Source organism: Coregonus clupeaformis, chromosome 5, assembly GCF_020615455.1.
Source record: "Coregonus clupeaformis isolate EN_2021a chromosome 5, ASM2061545v1, whole genome shotgun sequence".
Lineage (NCBI taxonomy): Eukaryota > Metazoa > Chordata > Actinopteri > Salmoniformes > Salmonidae > Coregonus > Coregonus clupeaformis.
The window spans coordinates 8295311-8305662 of record NC_059196.1 but is presented as its reverse complement, the minus strand read 5'-3'; the positions used below and the strand labels follow the sequence as shown (position 1 = coordinate 8305662).

The 10352-nt window shown below is 41.7% G+C and overlaps 1 protein-coding gene across 2 annotated transcripts; it reads left to right on the top strand.

The window, feature by feature from the left end:
• The first annotated feature begins 1089 nt into the window (after nucleotides 1–1089).
• LOC121561173 (mediator of RNA polymerase II transcription subunit 29) lies at nucleotides 1090–4732 on the top strand. Of its 2 annotated transcripts, none has more exons than XM_041873802.1 (4): nucleotides 1090–1268; nucleotides 3220–3278; nucleotides 3377–3461; nucleotides 3686–4732. In XM_041873802.1, the coding sequence occupies exons 1-4, from the start codon at nucleotides 1116–1118 to the stop codon at nucleotides 3911–3913; spliced, it is 525 nt and encodes a 174-aa protein (XP_041729736.1). In that variant the 5' UTR covers nucleotides 1090–1115; the 3' UTR covers nucleotides 3914–4732. The 2 variants fall into 2 exon arrangements, with proteins under 2 accessions (XP_041729736.1, XP_041729740.1); XM_041873806.2 differs by lacking the exon at nucleotides 1090–1268 and adding an exon at nucleotides 1300–2956.
• Nucleotides 4733–10352: the final 5620 nt, after the last annotated feature.

Below are 10352 nucleotides of genomic sequence, written 5' to 3'. Positions count from 1 at the left end.
GCTGCTCTTCAATTATTTGTTACTTTTATTTCGTATTATATTAGATTGTATTTTTTCTTAAAACTGCATTGTTGGTTAAGGGCTTGTAAGTATTTCACTGTAAGGTGAATACCTGTTGTATTTGGCGCATGTGACAAATAAAATGTGATTTGATTTGACCACACTGCTAACCTTATGGCTAACCCTAAACTTAAAGTAAGACCAAAAAGCATATACTTACTACATAACGCTTAGGGTGTTAGGAGTGTACTGATATAAGTAGGACATCCTGGCAACTTTGAGAAAAAACACTTTATATCTGAGTTGTTCACACACATATCTGCCCTCTCTTTGGCTAGAATGGTGCCACATGTTCTTGCCTCCTGACTGCCTTCCATTTTTGAAGACGTTTATTTTAATTCTTAGAGCAGCTACTTTAGTGTCTGGTCACTACAATGGATAAGCTGTGGTATGTTTTTCACTTGTAGCAAATATATTTAGTCCTAAAACCCGGAAATAAGTTACCTCTGGTTCGTTCTTAGAGCAGCTACTTTAGTGTCTGGTCACTACAATGGATAAGCTGTGGTATGTTTTTCACTTGTAGCAAATATATTTAGTCCTAAAACCCGGAAATAAGATACCTCTGGTTCGTTCAGCCATCCCTATGGGAAAAATGAATGCGGAAAGAATATGGTTTTGGAATAAACGTTAACACAGGCTTAGGAGATCTTATACGCTTTGTTCTATGAGGAAATAGGACCTTTATGAATTATGAAGCCTTTGTGATTTGTGTTTTTATTATTACATAAATTCTTCAAAATTCACAAAATGTGAAGTTAACTAATGATTATCTCATAGAACAAAACGTATAAGATCTCCTAATCCTGTGTTTACCACAGACCTTATTTTCGGCGTTTATCCCAAAACCCTACAAAAACGTCATTCATTTTGCTCATAGGCCTTGTCCAATGAACCATGGCGGAGTTAGTGCCTAGGAAAAGTATCAAAAAAGACCCGATCACTATTTATCCTTGGGGTTGAAATTTGAGTTTTCATCCCACCCAGTAGGTGGCGACAATGAACCATGAAAGGATGTAGTCCCCCGTCAAACCTCCCCGAAGAAGTAGTTCACCAAAATGGCTGCACAGCAACAACCCGGTGGACCGATGCCCCAAGTTGGAATGCAACAAGCTGCTACACTTCAACAACAGCAGTTGAGTCAACAGCAAGATTTCGACCCTGTTCATCGATTCAAAATGCTTATTCCACAATTAAAAGAGAGCCTCCAGGTACTCCACGTTTTGTTTACATGAGCTGGTAACAATGGCTGGTCAGTCTGGTTTCTTCACTGCCACACAGAGGGGAAAGGGGAATTTTCTACCAACCTTTACTTGGCGTTCCTTCCAGTAATCCAACAATGTGTACGCTGCCATCTGTCTATTTCAAATATTGTCATTGATTGAGACGGGTGAGTGTCATTCAACCAGTGGTTAAATTGGGAAGTGTGTGTGTGTGTGTGTGTGTGTGTGTGTGTGTGTGTGTGTGTGGTGGGGTACTCAGCCAAGGTTGTAGCCAGCTGACTAGCTCTAGAGTACTCAAGCCTTACCCAGCGGTAGAATTCTCAATCAATCCCGCATATAACAGCTGGATCAATGAACTACAATACTGACGCGCTGTTGTAACGTTTAGGAACCTTACTAATCCTGTTTGTGATACGGTTTTGGAAACCTTTGGAACTTAACTTTCACATCAGCGAGAAAAAATATTGCAAATACAAAAGATAAACTTACTGTAGGCAGTTTAGCAAAGTTGCGTCCTGGTTGCTCCCGGCAGAATTTAACAACACTGGGCAAACCAAGGTAAGAAACTTCCTCCCCAGTTAAGCTCCCGGTGACGGGGGGAAGAAGTGTAGTCTTGGTTAGGGTTAGGCGGTGTTCTTGTAAATAGCCGGGTGCAAACAGGAAGCAACTTTGCTAAACTACATACAAGTGTACGTGTATCTTTTGTATTTGAACAATTATTTCTCGCTTATATGAAAGTTTAATACCAAATGTTTCCAAAACTCTATCGCATGTGAGGTGTAGGCCGGGCCCTATAGGCCTATTTGAATTTAGATAGTTTCAGCGCTCCGTCAGCCGCCGTTGCATTGGCCCTCAACTAATCATAACGGAAATTGAATGACTCCAATGCATCAATTGGTGTCATGAGAAGCGCTAGTAGCTAACCGGTTTGATTCAGCTCAGATCTCTGCTAATGTGTTAAACGCCATTCGCTACGCGCCTAATCCATGTTGCTGCTAAAAACTGTTTTTAAAAGGGTCCAACTTGCAAATTTTTAGGAGTTGAGAAATAAATGTAAGTAGAATAGAAAGCTGTGATCCTGGTCTTTTAACAGTGGCAATTAACCTGCTTTCAAAAGTGTTTCCCCATGACAGCATTAATTAAGAATGTTGTGCAATGACTGGGCATACATGTTTTTCTCCCTGTGCCACTCGCAATTTGAAAGCACCCAGAGGAGTATTATTTTCTCCCATAGAATGCGACAAGCTGACCAATTGAATAGGTAAACTCTTCTACTATGGGGTTGTAAACTGTTGATTACTCGTGTTGTTGACTGAGGAAATATTAAATGTGGACAACAATTTTTCATTATAAAATTAGCATTACCAAAGGTGATGGAGATCCGCCTGGCTCTAATTTCGATCATAGGTGCAGGGTCCAGGACCCGGCCCAATTCAACCCATTCAAGATTTCTGAGTCGCACTCATGACATACAGAACTTTGGGGTGGACACCCACCTGTCTCAAGAAGGTTTGAAATAGACAAGATGGTGGTGTACACGTTGTTGGATTACTTATTGGAGCAAAATATTCATTTACATTTAATAATGGAGCATTTTCTAAATTCAAATGAACCATCTGCAACTAGCAATGTGTTGTCTTCCATGTCGGGAATTGAGGAAGTATCGACAAGTAAAGGTTGGTCGAAAATTCTCTGTGCTACGCTTTACACTACCTAAATAATAACGTCCATCAGCCAGCTGGAACAGTAATAATGGTCTGACTAGGCAATATTATTAATGGCTACCTTTTTAGTTGAACTGCAAATAGTGGTCAGAGACAGGGAATAGGGGGATAATGCTTTTTAATGGAATATAATATGTATGCATATAGCTATGTACAGGTATTGCGAAATGTAGCTACACCAAATATAGGATAACTAAGCATTATTTTCTGTCTAGAATGTCATGAAGATTGCCTCTTTAAATTTGGGACATAATACATCAATTGACAATGGCATGTAAGTACCCTTTTTCCCTAACTCTCAATGGAACATGCACAGCCTATAAGCATGTATTTTCTGGAACTGGAGATGCACAACTTTCCTTTGTGTTTCAGAAAGAGCAGTGATGCCAGTGTACAGCGGTTTGACAAGAGTCTGGAAGAGTTTTATGCCCTGTGTGATCAGCTGGAACTCTGCTTAGTGAGACACACACACACAACCTGCTTGTATTTCCATGCTCCAGTGAAATTGTGTCCCAAAATGAAATAGTTCACCACCTCTTATTACTACACAAATGTCCTATTTATATTTAGCTTTTAGAGTGCCTAGCATCATTCACCATAACATATATTTTAGTTTATGAATCGATAAAGTTGGCAGCCTGGTCATCCGCTCACTATTACTCCTCTTTTCTTCCCCCATAGCGGCTTGCCTACGAGTGCTTATCCCAGAGCATTGACAGTGCCAAGCACTCTCCTAACCTGGTCCCAACAGCCACCAAGCCTGATACCGTACAGACAGAGTCCCTGTCCTACTCACAGTACCTCAGCATGATCAAGTCACAGATCTCCTGCGCCAAAGACATTCACAATGCTCTACTGGAGTGCTCCAAGAAAATCGCAGGAAAAGGCCAGCCACCAGGAATCCTGTAATAATGGGCATTTCATTATACCATCACATGGTTGTTATTTTTTCTAAAGTTATTTATATATTTTTTGTAATGATTGATAAGGACATACAAAGTTGAATAACTGTTTAACGGATGCCCCTCATCACTTTTCTTACCCCGCAAAATCAGAAAAGTAGCAACAATGATCCGACTCTCGTTAATTTCTCTCTTGAGTCGGAACGGTGCTTTGCCAGAATGTTGACCATTTTCGTCAGCATGCTAGCTTATGCTATAGCAGCCAATTGGATTCCATGAAAATACGACGGTTAGCGTTGGGGGGAATTCAACAACACAACGGAAGTGTTGTTGAATCTAATGGGTTGCTATATCATTAGCTAACCTAGCATGCAGACAAAAGGCAGTTTAACTAAAAACGATCAGTATTTCAATCTTCTCGATTCACCATTCATCATTTCGGGACGATTAGGAGTACAGCGAAATATTCCATCTCTGGATTGAGGTACGTTTTCCCAACCATATACCGCGCCGGGCTCTGGTAGTCCAAATTCTGGCACAGCACCGTTCTGAATTCAAGAGAGAAATTAACGAGTCGGATCATTTTGACTACCGCGGAGTTCAGCTTTAATCAAGTTTGTATGCCCTAAGATGTAAATATTATTATTTTGTTTTGTCACAAGTAGTGCACATTACTTAATATGACCTCCAGAGGGGTGACCGAGTCATGAGTTGGAATTCTGTACCAACGCTGTCCAATATCAGCTACTATTCAACCGAACTGCAAACCTCTGTGTGGCAGAGTAGCTTTGTCTTAATTATAATAAACCTTTTTTACTCACTTTAATTTGTCTCTCTTACTTTTACATAAATGTTATGTATCGGTCAAAAGTTTTAGAACACCTACTCATTCAAGAAACCACTACTAAAGGACACCAATAAGAAGAAGATACTTGCTTGGGCCAAGAAACACGAGCAATGGACATTAAACCGGTGGAAATGTGTCCTTTGGTCTGGAGTCCAAATGTGAGATTTTTGGTTCCAACCGCCGTGTCTTTGCGAGACGCGGTGTGGGTAAACGGATGATCTCCGCATGTGTATTTCCCACCGTAAAGCATGGAGGAGGAGGTGTTATGGTGTGGGGTGCTTTGCTCGTGACACTGTCTGTGATGTATTTAGAATTCAAGGCACACTTAACCAGCATGGCTACCACAGCATTCTGCAGCAATACACCATCCCATCTGGTTTGGGTTTAGTGGGACTATCATTTGTTTTTCAACAGGACAATGATCCAACATACCTCCAGGCTGTGTAAGGGCTATTTTACCAAGAAGGAGAGTGATGGAGTGCTGCATCAGATGAGCTGGTCTCCACAATCGCCCGACCTCAACCAAATTGAGATGGTTTGGGATGAGTCGGACCTCAGAGTGAAGGAAAAGCAGCCAACAAGTGCTCAGCATGTGGGAACTCCTTCAAGACTGTTGGAAAAGCATTCCAGTTGAAACTGGTTGAGAGAATGCAAAGAGTGTGCAAAGCTGTCATCAAGGCAAAGGGTGGCTATTTGAAGAATCTCAAATTTGAAACATATTTTGATTTTTTTGGTTACTACATGATTCCATGTGTGTTATTTCATAGTTTTGATGTCTTCACTATTATTCTACAATATAGAAAATTGTAAAAATAAAGAAAAACCCTTGAATGAGTAGGTGTGTCCAAACTTTTGACTGGTACTGTATATGTACAGTGGGGAAAAAAAGTATTTAGTCAGCCACCAATTGTGCAAGTTCTCCCACTTAAAAAGATGAGAGAGGCCTGTAATTTTCATCATAGGTACACGTCAACTATGACAGACAAATTGAGAGAAAATAATCCAGAAAATCACATTGTAGGATTTTTAATGAATTTATTTGCAAATTATGGTGGAAAATAAGTATTTGGTCACCTACAAACAAGCAAGATTTCTGGCTCTCACAGACCTGTAACTTCTTCTTTAAGAGGCTCCTCTGTCCTCCACTCGTTACCTGTATTAATGGCACCTGTTTGAACTTGTTATCAGTATAAAAGACACCTGTCCACAACCTCAAACAGTCACACTCCAAACTCCACTATGGCCAAGACCAAAGAGCTGTCAAAGGACACCAGAAACAAAATTGTAGACCTGCACCAGGCTGGGAAGACTGAATCTGCAATAGGTAAGCAGCTTGGTTTGAAGAAATCAACTGTGGGAGCAATTATTAGGAAATGGAAGACATACAAGACCACTGATAATCTCCCTCGATCTGGGGCTCCACGCAAGATCTCACCCCGTGGGGTCAAAATGATCACAAGAACGGTGAGCAAAAATCCCAGAACCACACAGGGGGACCTAGTGAATGACCTGCAGAGAGCTGGGACCAAAGTAACAAAGCCTACCATCAGTAACACACTACGCCGCCAGGGACTCAAATCCTGCAGTGCCAGACGTGTCCCCCTGCTTAAGCCAGTACATGTCCAGGCCCGTCTGAAGTTTGCTAAAGTGCATTTGGATGATCCAGAAGAGGATTGGGAGAATGTCATATGGTCAGATGAAACCAAAATATAACTTTTTGGTAAAAACTCAACTCGTCGTGTTTGAAGGACAAAGAATGCTGAGTTGCATCCAAAGAACACCATACCTACTGTGAAGCATGGGGGTGGAAACATTATGCTTTGGGGCTGTTTTTCTGCAAAGGGACCAGGACGACTGATCCGTGTAAAGGAAAGAATGAATGGGGCCATGTATCGTGAGATTTTGAGTGAAAACCTCCTTCCATCAGCAAGGGCATTGAAGATGAAACGTGGCTGGGTCTTTCAGCATGACAATGATCCCAAACACACCGCCCGGGCACCAAAGGAGTGGCTTCGTAAGAAGCATTTCAAGGTCCTGGAGTGGCCTAGCCAGTCTCCAGATCTCAACCCCATAGAAAATCTTTGGAGGGAGTTGAAAGTCTGTGTTGCCCAGCGACAGCCCCAAAACATCACTGCTCTAGAGGAGATCTGCATGGAGGAATGGGCCAAAATACCAGCAACAGTGTGTGAAAACCTTGTGAAGACTTACAGAAAACGTTTGACCTGTGTCATTGCCAACAAAGGGTATATAACAAATTATTGAGAAACTTTTGTTATTGACCAAATACTTATTTTCCACCATAATTTGCAAATAAATTCATTAAAAATCCTACAATGTGATTTTCTGGATTTTTTTTTCCTCATTTTGTCTGTCATAGTTGATGTGTACCTATGATGAAAATTACAGGCCTCTCTCATCTTTTTAAGTGGGAGAACTTGCACAATTGGTGGCTGACTAAATACTTTTTTCCCCCACTGTATATGTGTGTCACAGAAGAACAAATGAAGATGTTTGAGTTAAGGTAGCCTTGGACACCCAGGTTTTGACGAGATATGAAAAGATGGCCAAGCGAGACTAGAGGGAAATAGTCTTAAACGGCCTCTTGTCTCCTTTCCGTCATCTGCCCTGAGGTGATGGAACTGGTCAGGGGAAAGCAAATTCCCGGTAGGCATCCATGAGCCATCATTTTAATCTCTTACCTATCATGTATTGTCACAGTCAGATCAGTGCAAATCGAGGAGAGAAAGCCACTTCACACATTCCCTCTGAATCCTAACACCCAGACGATATTACTGACTTGACTAATTTCTGCATCCCTGTTAAGCTAGATGGGCCATTTACCTTGTTACATAAACACACTGAAGAGTTATGCAACTTTGTCCTGTGAAACCTGAGGCAAGAGGCCACCCCCTGTGACCCTGCCTCTTAACTTCTAATTCAGAAGCCTGCATATATGGACATTTGTTGAGTTAACGTCTTAGGTGATTCCTTAATATATTTTCCCACTTGATATAAATGTGACGAGACATAAATAAATAAAAGTTCAACTAAATCAGGAGCACATGATGGGGCACGTGATGTGAGAGAGCGCTGGTTTCATAACAGCTGTGTGCGACCGCTCAGACATCTCTGAGTCACTGACAGGTCTGTTCCAAAAATACCCTTCTAGATGTATTTGCCACACAGGCACAGCCAGTAGCGCTCCCATACAGTATCACACACTCTGGACAGTGATAAACACACTGCTTGATGACAGTCAAATACAAGGATGTTTTGGAACCTTCAAAATACACACTCAGTTTTAAGAATAGACTGCTACCATTCACTTTTGAAATGAAATATTTATTTTCAAATTGAGGATCTTATGAGGTCAATCTATAAGAATCCCATGATAAGAATATTTCAGAATTAACCGGACACTTTCATCCCAACCATAAATTCAGTGTTTTAAAGGATAAATTAATAGCATGGTGAAAAACAAGAGAAACCCACGTCAAATAACAATATAAAAAGGGTATTATAATTTTTTACAAAGATTACAGCAGGTAAAATACATTAATAAAACAATGGCCACTACACAAAAAAGCACATCATTTTGACATCTAAATGCACTTATGGACTTCAAATGTGTAACTGCATAAATATATACAGTATCTCACAAAAGTGAGTACACCCCTCACATTTTTGTAAATATTTGAGTATATCTTTTCATGTGACAACACTGAAGAAATTTTGCTACAATGTAAAGTAATGAGTGTACAGCTTGTATAACAGTGTCAATTTGCTGTCCCCTCAAAATAACTCAACACACAGCCATTTATGTCTAAACGGCTGGCAACAAAAGTGAGTACACCCCTAAGTGAAAATGTCCAAATTGGGCCCAATTAGCCATTTTCCCTCCCCGGTGTCATGTGACTCGTTAGTGTTACAAGGTCTCAGGTGTGAATGGGGAGCAGGTGTGTTACATTTGGTGTCATCGCTCTCACACTGGTCACTGGAAGTTCAACATGGCACCTCATGACAAAGAACTCTCTGAGGATCTGAAAAAAATAATTGTTGCTCTACATAAAGATGGCCTGGGCTATAAGAAGATTGCCAAGACCCTGAAACTGAGCTGCAGCACGGTGGCCAAGACCATACAGCGGTTTAACAGGACAGGTTCCACTCAGAACAGGCCTCGCCATGGTCGACCAAAGAAGTTGAGTGCACGTGCTCAGCGTCATATCCAGAGGTTGTCTTTGGGAAATAGACGAATGAGTGCTGCCAGCGTTGCTGCAGAGGTTGAAGGGGTGGGGGGTCAGCCTGTCAGTGGTCTGACCATATGCTGCACACTGCATCAAATTGGTCTGCATGGCTGTCGTCCCAGAAGGAAGCCTCTTCTAAAGATGATGCACAAGAAAGCCCGCAAACAGTTTGCTGAAGACAAGCAGACTAAGGACATGGATTACTGGAACCATGTCCTGTGGTCTGATGAGACCAAGATAAACTTATTTGGTTCAGTTGGTGTCAAGCGTGTGTGGCGGCAACCAGGTGAGGAGTACAAAGACAAGTGTGTCTTGCCTACAGTCAAGCATGGTGGTGGGAGTGTCATGGTCTGGGGCTGCATGAGTGCTGCCGGCACTGGGGAGCTACAGTTCATTGAGGGAACCATGAATGCCAACATGTACTGTGACATACTGAAGCAGAGCATGATCCCCTCCCTTCGGAGACTGGGCCGGAGGGCAGTATTCCAACATGATAACGACCCCAAACACACCTCCAAGACGACCACTGCCTTGCTAAAGAAGCTGAGGGTAAAGGTGATGGAATGGCCAAGCATGTCTCCAGACCTAAACCCTATTGAGCATCTGTAGGGCATCCTCAAACGGAAGGTGGAGGAGTGCAAGGTCTCTAACATCCACCAGCTCCGTGATGTCGTCATGGCGGAGTGGAAGAGGACTCCAGTGGCAACCTGTGAAGCTCTGGTGAACTCCATGCCCAAGAGGGTTAAGGCAGTGCTGGAAAATGTTGGTGGCCACACAAAATATTGACACTTTGGGCCCAATTTGGACATTTTCACTTAGGGGTGTACTCACTTTTGTTGCCATCGGTTTAGACATTAATGGCTGTGTTGAGTTATTTTGAGGGGACAGCAAATGTACACTGTTATACAAGCTGTACACTCACTACTTGTCATTTCTTCAGTGTTGTCACATGAAAAGATATACTCAAATATTTACAAAAATGTGAGGGGTGTACTCACTTTTGTGAGATACTGTGTGTGTTTCCTTTTGATGCAATCTATACAATGTGAACATGATATTTCCAAAAGCAGAAGGATAGTATTTCTGAGACACCACTGACATTGATCTGATGCCCAATGATAGACATATATACTGTTTTATCTAATTGTGACAAATGATGTCTGCTCTCGTGATGATTCTAAAATCATATATCACTTGCTATTAGCTTATGGTGTCCCTATCTTAATGCTACTTCCACAGGAGTACTGAGCTTTTTGGAAGAAACTTGTGTGGATCTACGCTGACAGAATAAGTGCCTGACTTCATTGACAAGTGTTCTTTACTTGGTACTGTGAAAATGAATGGGTAAAAAGCAT